This window comes from Meleagris gallopavo, chromosome 21 (assembly GCF_905368555.1).
Source record: "Meleagris gallopavo chromosome 21, MGAL_WU_HG_1.1, whole genome shotgun sequence".
In the NCBI taxonomy this organism is placed as follows: Eukaryota; Metazoa; Chordata; class Aves; order Galliformes; family Phasianidae; genus Meleagris; species Meleagris gallopavo.
In genome coordinates, this window is record NC_139424.1 from 5,996,902 (window position 1) to 6,019,872 (window position 22,971).

General features: G+C 42.6%; 1 protein-coding gene across 1 annotated transcript in view; it reads left to right on the forward strand.

Annotated features, from left to right (window-relative positions):
• The window catches only part of TAOK1 (TAO kinase 1), a 56,240-nt gene that overhangs the window by 23,171 nt on the left and 10,098 nt on the right, over positions 1 to 22,971 (forward strand). Inside the window, exons 2-17 of the mRNA XM_085241152.1 lie at positions 468 to 694; positions 3,661 to 3,732; positions 6,542 to 6,643; positions 8,251 to 8,296; positions 8,848 to 8,944; positions 9,314 to 9,427; positions 10,226 to 10,317; positions 12,797 to 12,890; positions 14,006 to 14,087; positions 15,933 to 16,100; positions 16,935 to 17,138; positions 18,332 to 18,466; positions 19,061 to 19,297; positions 20,064 to 20,192; positions 21,035 to 21,238; positions 21,688 to 21,927. Of these exons, the coding sequence (XP_085097278.1) occupies positions 563 to 694; positions 3,661 to 3,732; positions 6,542 to 6,643; positions 8,251 to 8,296; positions 8,848 to 8,944; positions 9,314 to 9,427; positions 10,226 to 10,317; positions 12,797 to 12,890; positions 14,006 to 14,087; positions 15,933 to 16,100; positions 16,935 to 17,138; positions 18,332 to 18,466; positions 19,061 to 19,297; positions 20,064 to 20,192; positions 21,035 to 21,238; positions 21,688 to 21,927 (2,148 nt within the window). The 5' untranslated portion in view covers positions 468 to 562. The remainder of the gene's footprint in view (positions 1 to 467; positions 695 to 3,660; positions 3,733 to 6,541; positions 6,644 to 8,250; positions 8,297 to 8,847; positions 8,945 to 9,313; positions 9,428 to 10,225; positions 10,318 to 12,796; positions 12,891 to 14,005; positions 14,088 to 15,932; positions 16,101 to 16,934; positions 17,139 to 18,331; positions 18,467 to 19,060; positions 19,298 to 20,063; positions 20,193 to 21,034; positions 21,239 to 21,687; positions 21,928 to 22,971) is intronic.

The following is a 22,971-nucleotide window of genomic DNA, read 5'->3' on the forward strand; positions in this document are numbered from 1 at the left end:
CATCTTCAGTAATGAAAGCAAATGCACAGTGTAAACTGAGAAGGTCCTGTGCACTCCTGATGGTGTATGAGCATGCAGCTCTGCTCTGCTTTGGAAAGTCCATCCGGTGGTTGCAGATGTGGCAGTGTGGCCGTTCAGGGAGAGGCACTCGGAGTAATGGGGCTCACTGGTGACGAGCTGGTATCAGTGTGGGGCAGAGCCACACTGCTGACCTCTCTGCAGGTGATGGAGCAGATGCTGGGGGAAGAAATGCGTCTCATTCTGTGCTTTGGTTTGGAATTGTGCTCTGTTGAAATGCTCCACTGCTGTCTCAGTGGGACTTTGCCATCCCAGAGGATGGGTTGCACTGCTTCATGTAATGGGCCTGCGTGCTTGGGGAAGAAGTGAAAGCTTCTCTTCTGCTGCTTTGTTTGTGGGTCTTTTGAGCAGAGAATGATCAGTGAAGGATTGCAATCTTTTTCTTGCAGTAATCCATGCTGAAGAGGCTCCATTCATACAGATGAACCAAGGGTTGAGGCAGCACTTTATACCCAGATAGTCGGTCGGCTCACTGCCCAGCAGGATGCCATCAACCAGCAGAGCGGGCAGCCTGAAGGACCCCGAAATTGCAGAGCTCTTCTTCAAAGAAGATCCAGAAAAGCTCTTCACAGATCTCCGAGAGATTGGCCATGGAAGCTTTGGAGCAGTTTATTTTGTAAGTAGCCTCGTGCCTTGTGGGTTTTAGCTGTGAGTACTGTGAATGTTTGTGTGATGTTCGGAGCAGAGGTGTTTTCCTGTATGTCTGTGCAGTTTCAGGTTGTTTGCAGACTGATAGTGTCTGTAAGGTGTTTGCATACAAGCTGAAAGGAAGAGCTGGAGATGTGGCCCTTGCCCAGTGCTTTCAGGAGCACTGTTACATGGCAAGTGGGGATTTTTCTGCAGATTAAAACATGTATTTCGGCTCCATCAATTCTGATTGACAATGCAGTTCTGCTGGTCTGATTGTCTCCTTATCATCCCTTCTCCCTTGAGAGGAGTTCTCTCTCCCTTCGTGTGTACCCCACAGGCTGCCTTACAGCCATTCTTTGTGTTTGGCACCTGGATGTTGGGGCTTTTGTTATCATTTGGCCTGACACATCCTTCCCTACTGCAGGCAAGAATCTTCAGCTGTATAAAACTTATTGACAGGAGTGTGTGGACAGCAGCTTCTCCCAGGCTGCTCGTGTAGCTCAGATACTGCAGGGCAGCTTTGTCTGCAGGTTGCTCTGTGTTAACCCAAGTGCGTACTGTAAGACCTTCATTAAAAAACCATTTTCCTCAAAAAAACCTTTTCACATTTATAATTATAGGAGGTGTGGCCAAACCTGCCAATTTTCCTTCAGAAAGCCATTTGTGTCAGGATTTTATGAGATGCCTATTCATTGTTAATAATTGCAGCAGACCACATTGGGAACCTTCCAGCGCAAATTTAATGCAGCACAGATGAACTAATTAGGAAAAGCTTCTTAATTTTGTTCCTTGCTTAAAACTATGAGTTGCTGCTGTCTGGGAGCAGATCTGGAGAAGGAGGTGCTTTCTGATGAGGCAGCACTCACCTATGGCCGTGCTTCCCACCCTTGCTCACATGGCTTGAAGAGTGGACATAAGAAGAGAGAACAGAAAATCTGTTTCCACTATAAGTGGAAATATTTCTGAAGTTTGTCAGGAATACTGTATGTTATAAAGGAACGTGTGAGCCTCACGTGTGCAACCAGCACTCAGCTGGAGATAACCTGCAAGCTGATGGCATTCCCAGACATCAGCAGCATGCTGCCATCGTGGCATCTACAGCACTTTGTGGCTTTGTGTGACTTGGGTCCTTTGTTCTTCTGTAAAGCTAGAGAGAAAACAAAACCAAATTTCTTCAGCAAGATTTTGATTTTGTTAATGTACACTACTAAACATTCTCTGATCAATGTGATATTGGATTGTAGTTAATAACAGCTTAAAAGCATCTGACCAAAGTGGTGCCATACCTCCACCTTTGCTCGTGCCTTGCTTTTGTCACTGCTGCAATTACCCAAGGCATCCAATCCACTCTTCTTGGTTTTATGGACATCATGAGATGTCCTGTAAAGGCCGAAAAGTTTCTCACCCCTCGTTACAGCTGATGTGAACGTTGCTGGTTTATTTTCTCAGTAACTGTAAGTCTGGCACCTCTGAATCATTTTGTATTATCCTTACCCTGCTCCATGTTCTGCAGTGTAATAATAGCTTTCCTTTGACACAGGAAACTTACTGCACTGGAATGCTGCAGATGGAGCTGAAGAATAACCCACTCCCTTTTGTTAGCACTGCTCCTTCTGCTCTGCTGTAGTATTTTGCTCCTGGCTTTACTGCAGCTCCTCACTGACTTGCATGTTCCAGGGATTGCTTCTTATTAGTCAAAGATCTAGGAGATATGTATATGTACATATATGTATGTCTCAAAAAAAACCCCAAACAAACCCAAAAACAAAAAAATCCAGACCCCTGCTTAAGAAAAGGCACCAAAGCCAACAAAAATGAACACTTAAAGGTACTGTAATATCAGCGAGACAGCAGGGAGTGTCCTCTTAAACAGAAGGGAGAGTATAGGAGTGATGGTTCCAGCTTGTATCCGGTTGAAAGAAGGACTGGCAGGGAACTCTGGGAATCTCTTTAATGAATGGCAGAATTAAAATAGGACTGAAAACCACTTTTACAAAAGGCAGAGTGCTGACATTTCATTAATCCCTTTTCTGGTAGGCTCCGATAGTACAAATACATTAAAAAATCAGCTTTTCCATCAGTCATCAGTGACTGCAGTCATGCACATTATTTTGATTTCTATCGTTTGCCTTCACGTCCCAATTAACTGCACTGCTCTGAGAGACACCCCCACCCCAGCCCTGTGCCAGTGATGTCCTTAGCAGAGGCAGGTGGGGCCTTGTTTGGCCCTCATCCCCGCTGGGTGCAGGCTCACTGCAAGGTGCACAGGCCACTGCTGCGTGCCAATTTAAACAAAACTTGTCTTATCTTGGAATGTTACTGCCTGAAATCAGGACGTCTGCCTTTGAAGTGTGAAAAACCACGCAGGCTTATTTTGCAATGTAAACAACAGCGTGATTGGGCTGAGCAAATGGAAGTCTGAGCTAGCACCTGGGGTTGGATGGCCACATGCTGCCGTCCCTGTGTGATCTCTCTTCCCTTAAGACACGATAGCTGATTTGGGGGAGCACTGGGAAGAAAGCAGCTGCTGCTGGAGCAGGGATCTTCTGCACGTCCTGTGACATCTCTGCTCACGTTTGGGATGGAGGAGGGGGGCCGGGCCTTGCTTCTGTTTTGTCTGGAGCGTACCAAGGATAGGAAAGATGTTGATATAGAGAAAATCCGTTCTGCTTGAATCAGGGCTGCTGTTGTAAGCTGTGATTTGTAGTTTAGGGATGATGGTATTCAGCTCCTGGGACGCTGAGCACGGAGAGCTGTTGCACCTTATCTCAGATTTCAGAGACACCCCTTGGAAGATGCTTCAGTTCTCACTTTCTGCAGCAGCTTTCTAATGGAGAGAGGTTTCTCAGCGCTTCTTCCAGAGTTCAGCCCTTGTGTGTGAGTGTGTTTGCTTTGCACCTCATGGGAAGTGGTGACCTGAAGGAACTGATGCATCACTTTTTCACATTGCAGGCACGTGATGTGCGCACCAATGAGGTGGTGGCCATCAAGAAGATGTCATACAGTGGGAAGCAGTCCAATGAGGTATGGAGAATATCTTAATATGCATATTAAGTATATTAAGATTGCTGCAAACGTTTATTCTGTGGGATGGCTGCAATTAGCCTGGGCTGTGACGAGAGAGATCTCTCCTGTAACTGAAGGTGAATGAGGATACAGTGTGAACAGATTTGTTTATTGTTCTCAGTGGTTTATCTGTCTTATCTTCACCTGGAAAAGATCGGCAGGATTCTTCAGATGCAAAGTGCAATTTGAGGCCACAAAAATGTGAAGAAATAATAATAATTTTTTAAAAGGCCCAAAATATATATAAAAATAGAAAATAGCATGTATGTATTCAGGCTTTTTTTTTTTTTTTTTTTTTAAGCCTTAAACATTCAATTCTAAATTCCTTTTAAAGGAACCATTTTGCTTAATGGACAAAGGCTTGCTAGGAATAGTAGCAGTGAATGCAGTAGTGAAAGATTCAGGGAGAATCTTGCCTTACACCAAGTAGTGTGACTGAGTGCATCCTTCCCTGAAAGCAGCAGCTAAAACAAAAGCAGTGGATGAGCAGCAGCACAATTAGGGAAAACTGTCAGGGCTGGGGATTAAAGTTGTCTTTGCAGAGTGATCTGGAAAAGTAGGCCTCTGAGGTTTCAATGTTCAGTGTTTTCTTGGCCACCCCAGATGTGTCTTTTTTTCCTGAGATGCTTAGCAGAGGTAATTGATTTTATACTTGAAACGTTAAAGTGCCAATACAGATTCTTGAAAAGCTCGACAGGACATGAACAGCTGATTTGGTATTATTTCTGCTAAAGACATCTATCAAATCATGGCATGATTTTTTCAGCAGATGTATTTACTGTAAACATATTGTTTGAAGCATCGGTGGTTTCCTCCCTCCATTCTCTACAGCCCAGTCTTAGAGGCAGCCTCACTCTGACGAGTTTCACTCACAACAAAAACTGCCTTTTGTGTATTGATCATCTGCACTGCCAGGCACTGAAGCATTGCTTCCTTTCTGTGCCTGTGTGTGTGTAGGAGGTAAAGGTGGCAATGTCTCTCCAGCAACTCTAACTTCATAGTTAAATTTGCTGTGCGTTCTTCTGTTTTGTCACTGCAGTGACTTGTTTAGCTGTGTACTGATGAAAGAATAATTTGTACTTACTACTGGTCCTGCTGTTTTAATTACTGTGAGCTATAAATACTCTGTTCACATGAATGAAACAAACTGTGCATGCTTCAGAAATAACTTGTGTTTGTCTTCGGTGCATATGTTTCTTTATTTTGAAGAAAGTAACAAGACAAGGATTAAAATGCTTTACATTTACTTGCTTTGTTTTCTTTGGAAGTTTGCTGGAGTTATGATGTCACCTTTGTAAATGAAACTAAGGGCATTCTGATGTCATTTGTAATTTCGTTGTTTTCATAATAAGATTTTATGATTGGTGGGGTAAATCACTCTTTAAAATAAGAACATATGCTATTTTAAAAAGAAGTTTTAAACTTATTTTAACTCATTAACTTATTTAAACTCATAGTGTGATCTCAGCGCTTTTTTTTCACCCAGGAGATCATGAGTAGGTCTTTACTAATACATTGCTTCTCATCTCAGTATAGGAGAAGCCTAGAGAGGTGCTTTCTTGATTTGGCTTCTGTTGCTCAGTACCTCAGAGGCAACAGCATCATTCTTGTAGCATGTCAATGGAAAGGTTGTAGCAGTACAGCCACACAGACACTGTTCTCGTGAAACTTCTGGTGCTGAGAGATGCTTAGCCAGTGAGTTGCCTCAGGTGTGGCATGCCTCCTTTATATTGAGGAAGACTTGGGGTTTGTACTTTTTGCATAGCCATTGCATGCATGGACCCTCCATCCACCGGTGACTCCCACCCACACAGCTGAGGAGCGTTGCTGGGCCTACGAGCTTCTCAGGGGTGGAACCTTCTGTGTTTGATAGCTCTGCCTCTGATTAACTTCAGAACTGATACTCTTTCTTGAAAACATTTTCAGAGTCAACACTGTCACGTTGACATCTCCATACTTGAATGGTTTCAGCTACTGCATGTGTTACTGAGCATCTTTCCCAGCAGTTCTAGTTCTGCCATTGCACTTCCCAGCTGTTGCCTTTCTTGCCTGAGGTTGGATGGATGTGCAGTGAGCTGAAGGACTTGCTGATTTTCTCCAGGGGAGCAGTGAAAGTGTTTAGGCACACATTAGAAAATGGCCTTTTGGCCTCTCTTGTGTTTTACAATTGCACTGTCAGCATTCCTCTTATCATAAAGCTGGATTCCCTTGGCTAGTAGGTGCCTCATATTAAGTTGTTCCCTGTAACTAGTAATAGAGAAGTGTTGTCAAGAACATTGATTCATAGCTGCCAAATCTTCTAGCATGCCATCTTCTAGCATGATGTAGTTACCAGTAGGGATAGGTCTTAATGTCTGTGAGAGTTAAGGAAGAGATGGTTGACCTGCTTAAGGGCACTCGTTCACGTCACTTTCAGACTGAGGTCTATGTTTCATTGGGCAGCAGAAATGGTGGCCCTTAAGAGAACTGCTTCTTTTTGAGTACTTCCTCAGATCTCAAGTGTTCTCCAGTGTATCTGTGTATGTGTACCTACGGATATAAAGCATTACACTGATGAGAGATTCTTCTCTAAATGGTTAATCAATAAGCTTGCTTTGTAGGTGAGTTGAGGAATGACATAGTGAACGTCGCAGTGTTGATGGAAATCTTTTGATTTGGAACTTAATATTGATTTCTGCCTTTTAAAATAAATAAATGACATATTAACTTAAATAAAAAAAAATCAGCCAACAGATTCATGAAGTCTTTCTGTTCCTTTTTCCTACAGAAATGGCAGGATATTATTAAGGAAGTCAAGTTCCTCCAAAGAATAAAACACCCTAACAGTATAGAATACAAAGGCTGCTATTTGCGGGAGCATACGGCGTGGGTAAGCATTGCTGCACTCTGTGCTTCTCTGGCCTTGGTTAAGGGTGCCTTCAGCTATCTCCAGCTGACTCCCAGGAGGGACCTGAACACTTACATTGCACAGACTCAGATAATTGCAGGCAAAGACGTTAGAGATGCTCAACAAAATTAAACATAGTTTGTAAAAAACATGATTTAGGGAAGTTTTTCCTTTAGCTTGCAGAGTAAGGTGATTGTGCTGTTACTCTAAAGTGCCTAGTTCAATGGATTGAGTACCTAAAATAAAGTGGAACTGGAGGGAATAAAAAAATCTTTACTGCTTTTCCTGCTTTAAAGAAAAGTGAAGATCTAATTGGACTGTCGAGGAGCTGAGCCTGGCGCCTTTCTTAGGTACTTACAGGTGACTAAACAAAGCACCTGGTATGCCACTGAATGTTAACAGCTCAGTACTTTGCAGGTTGACTTAATGTGCTGCAGAAGTAAGTGTTCAGTTGTATTTTAATGGAATAGAATCCCTGCTGATAATTGTAAACAAGGTATGTTTTGAATTGTTCGTATTTCTACTATTTAAGTGATTTCTTGTGTATTGTTTATATCTGATGCTTTGTTGTTGGTAGTGGCATTTGTTTAATGACAGAATCAACAAGCTGTTTTATCTCTGGCTGTCATCTCCTAGCCAATCTCAGACATTTGATTTAAACAACAAAAATCCAAACCCCCAAACGAAATTTAGTTTGTATGAGACTGCATAAAAACGTGTGTGTGGGAATAGCTGCATTTGGTTATGCAGAGGAAGCACCTTGCCAAACTCAATGTGATTTAGCACCTTTCATTGACAAAATCTTTTTTAGCATTATATGCTAAATAAATCAAATAATTGAAGTAATAATTGAAAGTATAAGTAGTGTTCCTGTATCACCTTCAATAAAGTTTTTTAGCTTCTTTCTTTTTTTGCTTCAGATCTGACAGGAACAAATTTGTAAGTAAATCCCTAAGTAGCCCCTTAATACTCTGATGAGCTTAAGTGCAGTTTAACATTCACATTGGGTACGTGAATGTAAAATAAGGCGTGTAATACAATGCATAACTGGCTGTGGAAATGCTCTCGCCTTCCTCAGAAGTGTTGGTGCTTGGTGTCCTGCACAAGAAGGCTGTGCTAATTCCAGCTAGAGCTGCCCTTGTGCCAGGGGTCAGTGCTCAGCTGGGCTTATGTTATAAGTAATACTTGCATTGTTATAGCTGAGCACTGTTGATTTCCAGCTAAGTTTAGCATACAATCTGCTAGGATTTTTGCTGGTCACTCTAAATGCCATTTCATTATTGTTTATTATAGGTTTGTTTTTCAGGAACAGTAATTTGGTGCTTCTGGTAGATACAATGTATTCTTGAATATTTTTCTTCCTCCTTTTTTTCTTATGTGAAAGCTGTTTATCTAAACACATGGAGTTTGTTAAAGGGCATTCTGTTTTCATAAGATGTCAGGTTGAGATTGAAGTCCTGTGCCGCCTCCTCTTCCTCCTTGCTGGACACGGGGCAGACTGGCACTGCAGGCTGCATTGTATGCACCAGTAATAATTTCCATCTCCATTAGAGATTTTCTAACAACTATTCTGATTTCTTTCCACACAGCTTGTTATGGAATATTGTTTAGGATCAGCATCAGACTTACTAGAAGGTATGTCACACGTGCTTGTTTGATTGAAAATCAGATCTTTTGTTAAATGGTCACTTTTCTATCAAGCCCCTTGTAGTGAAATTTTGGAGAAATGTGGGTGTCCAGTAAGTTGTTCATCTCCTTGCCTTGCCAGCAACAGTTCAGGACCAAAAGCTGAGCTGTCTGGGAGTCACTTGTGTTGCTGCAGTGTAGTTATTTATGTGTGAATTGCTGTAAGCTGGATCCCAAGTCCTGGAACTTTCACTGATGGAAAACTGAGTGTTGAATTCCAAATTGATATTTGGGAGAGTAGCCATAGGACAGACAGGAATGTGGCAGTTGCAGGGCAGTCGCTTGTTGGAATATAGCTGCTCTTTTAGATACATCTGATTACAGAATATATTTTATGCTGGAAACTACTTTTAAACTGAATGTTTGTTTCTCTACCTGGACCCAGTAAAATTAAGTTTTAGTATTTTGTCTGCGTTTTCATTATTAACGGTACTCACTTGCATGCTGCAAACTACATTGTTTTCTTTAATATTGAATTTCAAATAAATTCTTTCCTGAAGTTCATAAAAAGCCATTGCAAGAAGTGGAAATAGCAGCAATTACCCATGGTGCTCTCCAGGGATTAGCATACTTGCATTCTCACAATATGATCCATAGGTAAGTGGTTAAACTTTTGCTGTCTCATAGACTTGTGGATAATTTACCTCAATGATTGTATTCCATTCAGCCAAACTTAATATTTGTAAGCAGAGGTTTTTCTTTTTGCAGTGATTGTGTATGAAGCTTATCTAGGTGTGCCATTAGATGTAGCTGAAATTTTAAGTTGATTTTTGAGACAGGCAAGGTTCAAAGATCCAGAGTGATGCTAAGCTATTAGCCCAGAGATTAAAGGTTTTGTCTTTGGAAGAAATGTGGGTGTTTGTCAGATTGAATATGTGAATTCCTGTTGTGTTTTGTGATCTCTCCTGTAGAAGATTTTCTGTTTTGGAGAGGAATAATACTGACATTTGTATTTTCTCTAACCAGAGATATCAAGGCAGGAAACATCCTGCTGACAGAGCCAGGACAGGTGAAACTTGCTGACTTTGGATCTGCTTCCATAGCATCTCCTGCCAACTCATTTGTGGGGACGCCATATTGGTAAGCCAAGTGTTTTAAGCAGTTCTGGAGCTGTGAAGTGTAAGAATCATTTCCTGGCTATTTAGTGTATTTGGGCTTTATTGCAGCTAGCTTTGTGATTCCCTAACTGTGGTAGTGATAGAATGTACTCTGCAAAAGAGATTATATGGTAATTAGGTTCCGACTTCGAGAACTGTGATTCCTTGTGCTTGTAGTGAACAAAAAGTAATAAAAATATTTTGTTGTTCTCCTTACCCCGACTTTAAGTGGTGGGGGTGGGATTTAATCATCTGTGATGTATTTTAATCATTCCCCCAGTGGCTTTAACAATTCATGTGCTCTTACTGCATCTGGCTGTTGGAATAACTGAAGTGTTTCTTCTTTCATAGGAAAGGCCAGGTTCATTGAACAAAACCCTTTGCAGATCCCTTCTTTGCTTTGATCTCTTACACCGAATCTGTGGTGTTTACACAACTGCATGCTATAATTATTTCACCAGAGTTGGCCAGCCAACTAAACTGTTGGAAATGTGGGAGGGCAAGATGGTGGTGATGCTCGTAAATGGAGAGCTGGACAAAACACACCACACAGCCTCCCTGGAGGCTTGCACTAGCGTGGGTGCCCAGCTTAGTGGCATTCTAAGCTCTATCCACGTACCAACTGGCCCTTGCCCCCAGTGTGCCGTGTTCATGCCTGATATCTTGGGGAATGTTTTGGTATTGGTGGTTGAAATCAGTGAAACGTTCTGTTTCATTGCAATGCTGTTGATACTAATGTGCTCTATTGCACAGAACTTTGAGTACTGATTTCCTATTTCAGGATGGCCCCAGAAGTGATTTTAGCCATGGATGAAGGGCAGTATGACGGCAAAGTAGATGTTTGGTCTCTTGGAATTACCTGTATTGAGTTAGGTAAGTTATTTTCTTTGGGGAAAAAAAAAAAAACAACAACAACAAAACTGAGCTATAAAATGTAGTTATTTAATACCTTGAACTTACTCTGTTGAATTACAGGGCAGAGCACTTATGTTTGCTTTCTTGTCTGGAACTGAGGGGAATTTGGGGCTTGAATTCTAGAGAAGAGAACCAAATATGCTTTACAGAATTCAAGACCAAGTCTCCAATTCGATATGAATTGGGGCAGTGTTTCCATTATCCAAAGAAAAAGAGTTAGAAGAAGAAAATAGCTGAACTGTATCGTGAAGGTGTTCATGTTCTGTGGGAAAGGCTGATCACTTTTGAACTGAAAAACAGTCTGCTTGCTGAACAGGTTTAGAAATGGACCATTGAACGTATCGATGTGAAAACAGTTAGTGGTGTAAATTGATGTTATTCCATGAAATTTTAGGATATGTTAATGAGACCTGCAATAATAGGAAATTTGGTTTAAGTAAACATTTTCAAAGCTATATGCAATGCATTTTGTCACTTGTGAATAGATTTGGCAAGAAAATACACTTACTTAAAGTGCAACACCAGTGTAAGAGGACTGTGTTAGTATGGCATTCTATTTAAATTTAATGCAGGGTATTATCTCGGAACAAAAACACACTGAGTGAAGCACAGCACACAGTGCTGCTTAGCCTGTAGGATCTGCTCCCTGGGAGCACTTAGCTGGGAGCTGCTGGGATGTGGGGCTGAGTCCTGCTCTGCTCCCAGGGGCTGTCCTCACAGCCCTGTCACATTGCATTGCTCATACTCCAAAGACCTCAACGGAGGAGCAGCCTGGCTGGGCAGCAGGAGCTCTCAGGAGCAACTGATCCATGTGCACTGCGCAGTTTAGCTAAAAATGCTGTCTGACATTCCCAGCTATCAACTTCATTTTCTTCCAAGACATGAAATAGATTCTTTCTTCAGAACAGAGATTGTTGTTGTTGTTGTTGTTGTTACCAATATAAAGCAAGTTCGAGGGGTGTGACTGTCATGACAGAATGCTGCTCCTAGTGGACCGAGGAGATTTGGCTGGATGCTGTGCTCTAGGAATGCACTGAGCTCATGGCCACCACACCCCCGGGTGCCGTACTGCACGCTGCATTCTTGCACTATGAAGCCTTGGGCTCTGTGTATGGCTCCTGGCTTGTGGGGGTGAGGCTAGGTCAGGGTGATAGAGTGTTACAGGCTGGGTTGCTGTGGGTGTCTCAGCTGTGCCGCTTTGAAATAAGCGAGGAAAGGAGGCAGGAAAATGAGACATCTAAAACTAAGCAGTAGCTTGAGAAATTATTAGAAATAGCCCTCAGCGAAGGCTCAGTTTCACTGTTTCTTGACCATTTATGCTCATTTTAAGAGGAAAAAAGGTAGGGAGAACAGTCAGTTAAAGTAGTTAAATAGATAATGAGTTTGATCCTGAGTAAAGGCAAGTGGTTATCTGACAGCTTGGGGAAGGGCAGCTGCCACATCTGAGCCCTAACTCTTCAATTTACTATTTGTCAGGAGTCTGTAGGGCCTGATCTGTTCTCTGACAGCGATGAGTTAACCAGGATCTCTGGTACAGTACATAGATTACTGCTACTATTTGGCTCAAAAAGCAGAATAATAACAATAAAAAATATCCTCCCCCCACTCCCCCCTTTTTTTTTTTTTTTTTTTTTTTCAGGAAGGAAAGTTTTCTGTTGCATTTTCACTGGTGTAGGAATGTCCTCATGGCCTGAGCAGCTTCTCTGGAGTGTTTATAGTGAGGCTGAGCTTTATAGGTCTACCCTATAAACATTCTGATGAAGCTTCAATTTTGTTGTTACAGTGAGATCATCTCCTTCCTCATTAAGCTTTCATGCTGTGTCAGTCTATAAGAGTAACACAAGCTTGAAAGAGAGAAGAGCCAAAGAGAATGCAACTCTCAAAATAGTAGAAGAGTTAGCCTGCTACTGACTTCCTGCCCGGTGCTTAGTCAGTTCAGTGTGATCTGATGGCTGTTGCAACCACATTTTCTTCATCACATCTACTGTGATGTCCCGACAGAATAAAAAATTCGTTAGCTTTTTTAGCAGCTGCAGCGTTTTGGTTTTTAGATAATAGCAATAATAATAATAAAACAGAGTGAGTGACACCAAACCAAGAGTGTTAATGGCTGAAGGCTGAGTATAGATCTCACTGTTAACATACTCCTATTTTAGAACATTAAAATGAGTCAGAGAACTCAACTATGATAAATCACGTAATTTAGAAACTTGAGAGGACAAGGCATCTGATCTTCAAAGCGCTTTCATCTCCTGCAGCAGAGACCAATGGCACAGGACACATGCCAACATATCTGTCTGATTGCAGGGTTGGGCTGCTGTTCAGCAGCAGTGATCCTGCCGATGTGGTTTTCTTGTTAGAGGGATGCAAACTAAGAAATGTAAAGGAGCAGAAAACACTGTCTCCCTCCATAAAAGTCATTTTCTCTTTTGCACAGCGGAAAGGAAGCCTCCTTTGTTTAACATGAACGCAATGAGTGCCTTATATCACATAGCGCAGAATGAATCCCCTACACTACAGTCTAATGAATGGTGAGTATTACTGAGGGAGGAATGTCGTAGGGAAGTGCTGTAAATGGAGTGCTTTGTCATGCTGAGTTCCTGAAATGGCTGGATTCCTATGGGGAAGATGTGAGCCGGAAGGTTCTGATTAGCTTCACTGTATACCCTACATATGAAATTGACCAATTACTAAATATGCATTTTAGACTGTCGAATGCAGTAGAAACAGGATGAGCTGCTGGAAGAATGTAGGATCCTGTAATAAATTCAGTTCATGGGCCAGTAAACTTCTGCAGCTCAGAGGCTGGCCAAAAATGTGGTTTTCTGTGTTTTGTTTTTGCTTTTTTTTTTTTTTTTTTTTTAAATCACAAACCACACTGTCAGTTCCTAAATCTTGTTTTGTTGAAGTTTTGCTCTGTAAGATGAAGACACTGCTTGTATGTGGCAGATGTCTGCTGCACAAACTTCAGAAGAATGAATCACAGTAGCAACATTTTGTGCCTCCCAGCCTCAGCGACTCAGTTTTGAATCAACAAACACAGTAAACTTATGTGAAGGGTTAAAAACTTCCTAATTATGTTTTTCTGAGCTGTGGTCCCATGCCTCTAACATAATACATCGTGCCATATTTTTTAGAACTCTTTTTCTACTTCAGAGATTTTCTGGTGAGGCTATTTCACACCCTGGTGCTTGACAAAACATTCAGCTCATTTTATGCATTTTTTTTCAGATTAAAAAAAAAAAAAAAAGGCAGGAATTAAATTTACTGAAAAATGGAGGTAGCAAAAGCCCGTGATAGGGAATTGGGTGGGAGGGGGAAAGAAAGAAAATCTATCTGTGGTTGTGATAGGCTTGAAGAGTTGGTGCAGGATGGAATTTGACAGGGGTGCTGCTCACACGGAAGTAAGTGGGTGTCTGTTTGTGTGCAGCACTTCCGCAGCTCTTGAGTTGTCCCATGTTTTTACATTCTTAAGCCAAAGCATTCTGAGCAGCTGAGGTTCCAGGAATGTCCCACTGGTAGCTGTGGGCGCCGTCGGGGTGTTGTATGGAGCAGTGGGTCTGTGTGATTCCTCCTAACAGCACCCAGACACGAACGTCTCAGTGCTGGGCAGTTCACTCAGGTGGATGTTTTCCCCTTTCCACAGGTCTGACTATTTCCGAAACTTCGTAGATTCTTGCCTCCAGAAGATTCCTCAAGACAGGCCTACATCAGAGGAGCTTCTCAAGGTGGGCTTGCTTGTCCTTTGTTTTCCACGTGATAGTAGCAAGGTGACATTCTTCTGTCCCATCTGCAGTAGTAGGTTCCATTTACCAATGCTCTGCCAGCTATCCCTGCTCCCTTTGAGCTGAGGGGTGTTGCAGCTTTCCTGTCCCTTTGCAGCATCTGGTGCAGTTCCCCAGGTGATTCTCCATGCCAGCTCTGTTCTCAGCATAAAAGATCTCTCCAACAAGTGGCACTGGATGACCATCAGCTTGTCAGGGGTGTCAGTTTCTTAAGCTCAGTCTATCCTTCCAGTGATTATAATTAATCCTGACAGAGCTGCCATACATAAGTCAACAAATACCTTTCTTTACTCCCCTCTTTATTCTATGCTATATATACCTCTCAAGGCTTTTTATCCTCTCCCATCACCTGTGTGCTTTACACGTAGAAATCTGCTGTTCTGATGGTTACCCCTGGGCAAGAAGATGTAAGAAAGGTTTTCTTCCCCATACTTTCCTTTGACATCTGCAGATTTTCTTCTGCTTTATTTCTTTGCCTTTTTTTCCCTTCATTTTTCCTCCCGTATGTTGCAGATACTTCATTTTCCTTGCTTTTGTCCAGAAACAGCCCGTGTGATGGATAGTTGCAAAAAGCTGAGGTGTTCCCTAAGTGAATGCAGCTCACACAGAACTTTGGTGTTCCAGCTGCTTTCTTCTAAGTGTGACTTTGATGGATTTCCTGAAGCAGCATCAGGTGGCATCCTGAATTTTGCTAACTTGTTCTCCTCACAGTCATCATGGCATTATGTTGGGTTCTTTGACCCCAGCCATGTTTCTGGTAAACAGCCACATTTCCAAAATTTTGCATTGCCTGAAAATGGATGCTATTTTTGAAGGTTTTATCACCTTTTTGCATGTTTTTTACTTAAATGGTTCTGAGAACTTTTGCCTCTTTAAAAATGGTGAATTATGAAAGAAAAGTGCAATTACCCAGGAAAGGCTTGGTGTGGGAGTATAGTCCTGCCATTTCAGAGTTCTGCAGATTGGTTTTATTTTGAGCAGCGCACTGCAATTAAAGCGAACATTGATGGAAATTAAACGTTTGTGATTGTATTCCTTCCACATCTATAGCCTGAAACAGCTGCCTGCCACTTTAGAGGGACAGGTAGGGAATGTGACACGTTGGAAATGGTGATACAGTCCTCCAAAGGAACAAAATGAAACTGGTGGTGTTAATAATGACTCGTGCTTGCACAGCACGTTTCATCTGGAGGCTGAAGAAGCTGCATCTGATATACATAGAGGAGAATTGTTTTACTGTTGGCAAAATGTAGCTACCTTTGCAGTGAAATGCAGCAAAGTGCATGTAGATTTGCAGCCTATTTTATGACTCACAGCTGCGTGCTGAATGTTTAATTATCTAGCTTTACTAAAGAAGGAATGGGGTTTTATACTGAGAGCTAGCTGAGACGTTATTGACCATGTGGTTAAAGATATTAACCATCTCAGACTTTAAGTGTTTTTACATTATTTGCTGCTCATCCTCCTTGGAGGATAATGTAATTGGAGATAATGTCTTGAAATACACCAACACCTGAAGAAGTCTAATTTTAAACAGAGCTTGTTTTCACAGTGTGTGATGTACCTATTTTGTTTGCTTGCTGTTTGTTTTTTTCACATTGCTTTTTTTTTTTTTTTTTTGGTGGTTGTCTCCCATCAGAAAACAGTCATTCTGAAATCTGTCTGGACCATGGAGTCTAAATATAGTGCCATTTAGTTGTGAGGGTATCCTCCTCCTGTGCAGGAAAGAGAACTAACAAAAATCCTTCAGGCACTGGGAGGTCACTCACCTACTTGTGTGTTCTGCAGCACATGTTTGTTCTTCGGGAGCGGCCTGAAACAGTGTTAATAGACTTGATTCAGAGAACAAAGGATGCAGTGAGAGAACTGGACAACCTGCAGTACCGTAAAATGAAGAAGCTCCTCTTCCAGGAGGCGCATAATGGCCCTGCAGTTGAAACACAGGAGGAGGAAGAGGTGAGAGAAAAACTTGAATGTCATCGCTGCACCAAGGGAAGGTGGTGCCATGTAAATAACCATAACTCAGATATTGCTGAATCGAATGGAGGCTGTTTACACACCTGGCTATAAACTCTGCCTTCCTGTCTGTGCTTGGAGTGAAGCCCACCTCAGGGCACACACGAGGACAAGCAGAAGATCCCAGTTCTGGCAGGATGCTGTGCTGATTGCCCATGCGCGAACAGCTAACTTCCAGTTGTGCAAATTTTCCCTTGTTTTGGCTGTGTACACAAGGCTTTTGGTAATCTTTTGTGTACACCTAGAGAGTGTTCTTCTGCTCCTTAAGACAGAAATTTGTACTTGCTTTAAAAAAAAAGATGCACACAAATTCATTTTTTGTCTGTCTTTGGGTGGCATGCTGCAGTCACCACGTGGAGACTCTAAATTACAGAGTCCAGTTCTGTCATCTACAGAAGGGAACTATGTGACATGCAGGGTCCCCAGATGAACACTTACTGAGATGATGCAGGTGTCAGAACAGCTTCTGGTGACACGCTGGGGCTGAGTCGTGATGGAGTTCGGCTTGTTAACAGACTTGCAGTTGAAAGGAATCTGACATCAGCCAGTTAATCTTGACAAGGGTGATTCTTTCTCTCCTCAGCGTCCCGCAAGAGAAATGCTTCATGACAATGCCTGGAGGGTGGGAACTGCCATGACATGGCAGGTAGATGCCTTTATAAAGGAACAGAATGAACATATAATCTAGTAATGGCGACTGACAGAGCTGTAAGGGATTTGGATTTTCTTGATTCTTTTTTTTAATTTTTTTTTTTAATAATTCCTTCCTGCTAGGAACAAGATCATGGTGTTGGCAGGACAGGAACAGTGAACAGTGTCGGAAGTAATCAGTCCATTCCTAGTATGTCTATCAGTGCCAGTAGCCAAAGCAGTAGTGTTAACAGTCTTCCAGATGCCTCGGATGATAAGAGCGAGCTGGATATGATGGAAGGGGACCACACAGTGATGTCAAATAGTTCTGTCATTCACTTAAAGCCGGTAAGCATTGGGTTTTTGGCTGGCTAACTTTGGGAACGTGAAAGAGGAGTGGGTTTGGTTGGTTAAGTGGTCAAAAAAAAGTAATTGAGTACTTCCTACGCTAAGTTATTATTTGCAGCTCCTAATATTGTGTCACAAATGCATTAAATTGCATTGGAAACTTCAGAAAGTCGCTATAAAAATCATTGACTTCTTTTGATTCTGTAACAATTATTTTGCTAATCAAATTGTTTTCGAAATTGTTTGCTTCATCATGAGGACTTGCAATGGCAGTTGTGAGTAGGATTATTTAGTGAATGCCCTTATCTTGCAGAGAACTGCTTCTGGGGACAAAAAGATGCAAGGTTTCTCCTTCTAGTTTCTGAATTGTTAAATCCAAGACCACAGTGGTGCTTGAAATCTGTTCCTGAAGCACCCAGCTTTCCAGCACGTAATTTGGGTATTTGGTTAATGAGCAAAGATGCTCAAAAAAGGCAGTGCAGCTCTATGGCCATGGAAGCTGTGAAGTCACTCTGGCTGCCTTACCTCTGTGTGAAGAAGGATGGAGTGCAGTGTGTCGCTGGGATCCGTGCTGCTCTCCCTGCAGATGGGTTATGGTGCATTTTCTCAGCCCAGCAACGTTTCCCTAGTTAATGATAGGTGTGGTTGGAATGTTTTGTTCTTTACCCAGATATGCAACAAAGACGCAGGTATTTCCTTGGGGAGTTAATTAGTATATCATATCTAACTCCTAATCGTGCCGTGATGAATGACAAAGTAAGAATGTGGAATACACCATGACAAATTTTAGAATTTGCTTTGAGGTATTTCTGTAGTGGGTGTAATGAAAGTCATCCTCTGTCTTTCAGGGTTACAGAGATGTTGTTTTTGTCTCTCTGACTTGATATAATCTACTTGATAGCTTTTATGTTTTCTTGAAGTAAACTATTTTACTCAGTCTTCTGTTTTCCATTTATTTTTCTCATTTACAGCACTAATTAGTAATTTTCCTCCCAGTAATAAAATTGCACAGCAAAATCTCCAAATTAAAGACCCTAGATCACAGCTCCCATTGCAGTACATTCCTCTGTCCAGCCTAATGAGTGTAAAATGGATCTGCTTTCTTTTCCTTTAAATGCCTTTTGACCCAGACCGAAATAAAAATCTGTAGTGACTGGAATTCTTGTTCTGTCGCGTTAATATTTGCTGATCAGGAGGAAGAAAACTACAGAGAGGAATCGGATCCTCGAACGAGGGCATCAGAACCCCAGTCTCCTCCCCAGGTGTCCCGCCACAAGTCTCACTATCGCAATCGAGAGCACTTTGCTACCATACGCACAGCATCGCTGGTACGTCACGTCTGCGTTCGGGTGAGGTTGTGCAGGAAGGGCTGCCTTCACACGTGGCTCTGTGAAACTGCTGGGAGCTTTCAGGGTTTCAGCAGAATACGAGCTGTGTTCATTGACTGTGGTGTTATCACTGAAATAGTAGAATGCGGGTTGGTAGAAGCTTAAATGCAGCATCAGGGCAGATGTGATTTGTGTATCGTGATGTTTACAAAGCTGGTAGGCTTAGCAGAATGCAGGAAGCAGTTTATAGTAGTAAACTGGCTTTAGTTTCTTATGTATACTGTGTACTTTTGTGTGTGTTTCTGTATACATATGCACACACTCATAGTGGGCTAAGGAGACAGTATCTAATACTAGCTTTATAATATTTGTGCACTTTTTCTACTGGAGCCCGTATGAGCTTATCTTCTGCTGCAGAATTCAGTTTTTAGTCTGCTCTGCTGCCACTGGGACCTGTGGTGGTCTTTACAAAAAAAAAAAAAAAAAAAAACCCAACCCACATCACTGAATAGTTTTCTTTTGTGGTCAGAAGACTGCTGAGAATCAGATGAAGAAGCATTAAGTTCCTTTGCCCCAGTGTGGTTCTCTTCATAGGTGACAAGGCAAATGCAGGAGCATGAACAAGACTCTGAACTCCGAGAGCAGATGTCTGGCTATAAACGTATGAGAAGGCAACACCAGAAGCAGCTGATGGCATTAGAGAATAAACTGAAGGCAGAGATGGATGAGCATCGCCTCAGGTTGGACAAAGATCTTGAAACTCAGCGTAACAATTTTGCTGCAGAAATGGAAAAGCTAATTAAAAAGCACCAAGCAGCCATGGAAAAAGAGGTAAGAGATAACAGTTTAGCAGACTAGTCTTTCTTTGTTGATTACTTTGAATTGTCCACTTCACCTCATTGATGAACAGATGACATTGTAGTCTCTTACGTGTCTGTTTTCAGGAGCCAAGCAAATTGCTAATTAGAGAAAGGCTAATACATCACTTCCTTACATTAAGGGGTTTATGTAACTAGAGGAAAGGTATGACCTTCATCACAGTGTGTTGTACTAAATGCTAGCATACTGACCCCAGGAAAAATGCTGTGAGGGTTTTCCTCTCTTTTGCCTTGGACGTGCTGTCAGTTTCTGACTGCCATCGAGTGTTATGGAGGCAGATGAGCCTGCAGAGAAATGTGCCAGCTATGCTTAAAGGCTCACTGTCTGGTTGCTTATGGATATGGGGATTTTTATGCTTTTAAATAATTGACAGTGAAGTGGAGGCACCTATGGAGATTATTATTGATTTATTTGTTCATCTTGGATCTCCTGGTGGAGGGCTAAGGATTTGGTTGGTCATAAGGTGTTGATTGTGGTAGGTAGGAATAGCTGAACAGGATTGAGAGAGTGAAGCACTGAAAAAGGACTCCTGCTGATGCTTTAAGGGGGGTGGAATGAGAAGAGTTTGAGGGCAGGCTCCTGAGATTCATGCTTTTTTCAGAGTCATGGTGAGTATTGTGGTCTCTGTATCGTGAGTTCCAGGTCTCGGGGTTAAAATGGAACATGAGCTATAATTGATCAGGCCTCGGAAACTGATCTGCTTCTGGATTTGCTGTAGGCTAAAGTGATGGCCAACGAAGAAAAGAAGTTTCAGCAGCATATTCAGGCACAACAGAAAAAGGAACTGAACAGTTTCCTGGAGTCTCAGAAGAGAGAATACAAACTCCGTAAGGAGCAGCTGAAAGAGGTAACTCATCTGTAGTGAGAAATGTGAGCCAACAGTGAGGTGTACAATACACTGCAAGAGTGGTGTCATTCAGAAATGACAAAAAAACAGCAGAGCAGTAAAGGTGACCTACAGATCAGTTAGTAATTTTAATGGAGAAAGCAGGCTAATAGTTCAATAATCACTGTATGGTGGTGGAAACCATGAGCTTTGTGAAATGCAGAGAAATGGTGGAATCAAACTTCCTGGTTCTTTTTAAGGAGTGGATGAAAGTGTAGGTACTCTAAATAATTTTTTTTGAAAGAACCATTTAGCACTCAACCATCAGTTGTGTGACGCAGCTTTGGAACTTTTTCCAAAGGGGAATATTCCCAAACACAGACATTTTCTGGGAGAAAATGGCCAAAGAGCTGCAGAGCCAAGGAAGATCTGAAGAAGATGTAGTAGCTTGAGCTTATAACAGTGTCTTACGTAGATAGATAGGCAGTAGGTCACAATTCAGCAAAACCTGCTGATATGCAGGAATTATGTCTCTTACTTAAGCTGAAGTGTATTGCAGCAAACCTGGTCACTGCATGAGCATCTCTAGTGTGCAGCTCGAGCAAGCAAATTCTTTTATGAAATGTGCCTTACGCCATATATTGAATTTAAAATGGCCAATGCAAAAAAAAAAAAAAAAAAAAGCTATGAATTGTCACCAAGTATTCCCTTAGATATGATGCATTTTACAGAAGCTCAGATTGTTCCTAACTCGAGAAAACCATGTGGAATGGCTTTGTCTGAAGCATAGTCTATTAGGCAGTTGTTCAAAGCCAGAGAGCTCGATGCAACTATTCCACCATTAATTACCTGCCTCTTATCAGGAGCTGAATGAAAACCAGAGCACTCCAAAGAAGGAGAAGCAGGAGTGGCTCTCCAAGCAGAAGGAGAACATCCAGCATTTCCAGGCAGAGGAAGAGGCCAACTTGCTGAGGCGTCAGCGGCAGTACCTGGAGCTGGAGTGTCGCCGCTTCAAGAGGAGGATGCTGCTGGGCCGCCACAACCTGGAGCAGGACCTGGTTCGAGAGGTAAGAGAGGCAGAGATGGGACCTGGAACCATCTGTGTGTGAAGTATCACACAGAGTTCCTGCTATCCAACTTCAGTCTCGCTAGGAGTTAATTACCAAATAGGAATTTTCTTTAGTAAAATAATGGCTGGGGTGTTATTGCAATACTTTAGAGTAAAACGTTCAAACGAGTGTCTTATTTCATGAGAACTGTCAGATCCAAAAGGTCAGCAGATGCAATAATTAGTTCTTTCCAAAAAATGCTTACTGTGAATCCACCTAGAAAAGTGAAATGAGGAAGGAAATGACTGGTGGCTGGGAGTCCTCCACCTGAAAGGTTGTAGGGGCTCTGTGCTCTGTCCTCAGGTGGCTCAGAAAGGGAGAGATGCCCTCGTGAGCAAAATAATGTCACATTACAAATGTGAATCCAAGAAAAAAAGAGTCTGGTAACCCCCTCTGTCACCCTTTAGGAGTTAAACAAAAGGCAGACCCAGAAGGACCTGGAGCACGCCATGCTGCTGCGTCAGCACGAGTCCATGCAGGAGTTGGAGTTCCGCCATCTCAGCACCATCCAGAAGATGCGCTGTGAGCTGATCCGGCTGCAGCACCAGACCGAGCTGACCAACCAGCTGGAGTACAACAAGCGCCGGGAGCGGGAGCTGAGGCGTAAGCACGTCATGGAGGTGCGGCAGCAGCCCAAGAGCCTGAAGGTACTGCGTGGTGTGGGAGCGAGCAGCACCGAGGGGCTGCTGCTGCTGCTGGTGGTGGTGGCACGTCGCAGCCCGGGTCTGGTTTGCAGTGTGTGCAGGTCCAAGGGATTCTGAGGCTCGTTAGTTTGAAGAGGTTCTGTGTGAATACCTTTACACGCGGCTGGTATGTTAGGTGTGAGGGATACCAGCCAGCTGCAGTGTCCTCAGGGAGCTCCTTGTGCTGACTTTTGCCATCATGTGCTCTCGTGGGTTTCTTGCCCAGCTCTTCAAGCTGAAGTGGTTGGCCAGAATTTCAGGAATTGAGGTTCTTACTGTTTTTGTTGTAAGCTTCATTTTGAGAAGCACAATGGTTTATTCTGAAGTGTCTAAGAATGGAGTAGAAAGTTTTTTCACATAGCTGCTGGTACGTTTCCTTTGAGGAGGAGGCAGGCTTCTCTCCACCCAGTGCTCGGCTGTGCCAGTAACAAAATGAGTGTATGGCATACTGAGCATGGGAATTCTTTGTTGTTCTAGATCTTCCTGCTTCGTATTTCACATCTGATTTAACCTGCAGTTGGTGCAAACTATCTTCTTGCAGAGGAAAAAAAAAAACACTTGAGAACAGAACTAAAGCAAGTAAAGAATCTGATTTGCCAGCATTAGAATAATATTAAATGGTGAAAACCTGGCTTGTGAGTACAAGGGACCATCTGATCACTGTTGAGAATCTCCAAGGATATAGTGTATAAATAGCAGATGACTTCACAGCGAAGCTGTGCTGCACTCTGAGCTGAATAAAACTGAACCAGCTGCATTAGGTTGATCCTTCTGAGATTAGCATGAATGAGTTCTGCCTCCCCAAGGTGATGTGGTGCAAACACGAGTGGGCAGCACGTCCGTGTTTGCTCCCTGCTGGCAGCAAGGCCCACAGCTCTCTCCAGGCTGCAGAGCTGCCCTCTGCCCTCTGCAGAGCATCCAACCCTGTCCTTTTTCCAGCTAGGACAGGGCTGCAGCGTTTTGGCAGGAAGCATGGAAAGCTTGTGCTGTGCCATGCATGGCTGTTCT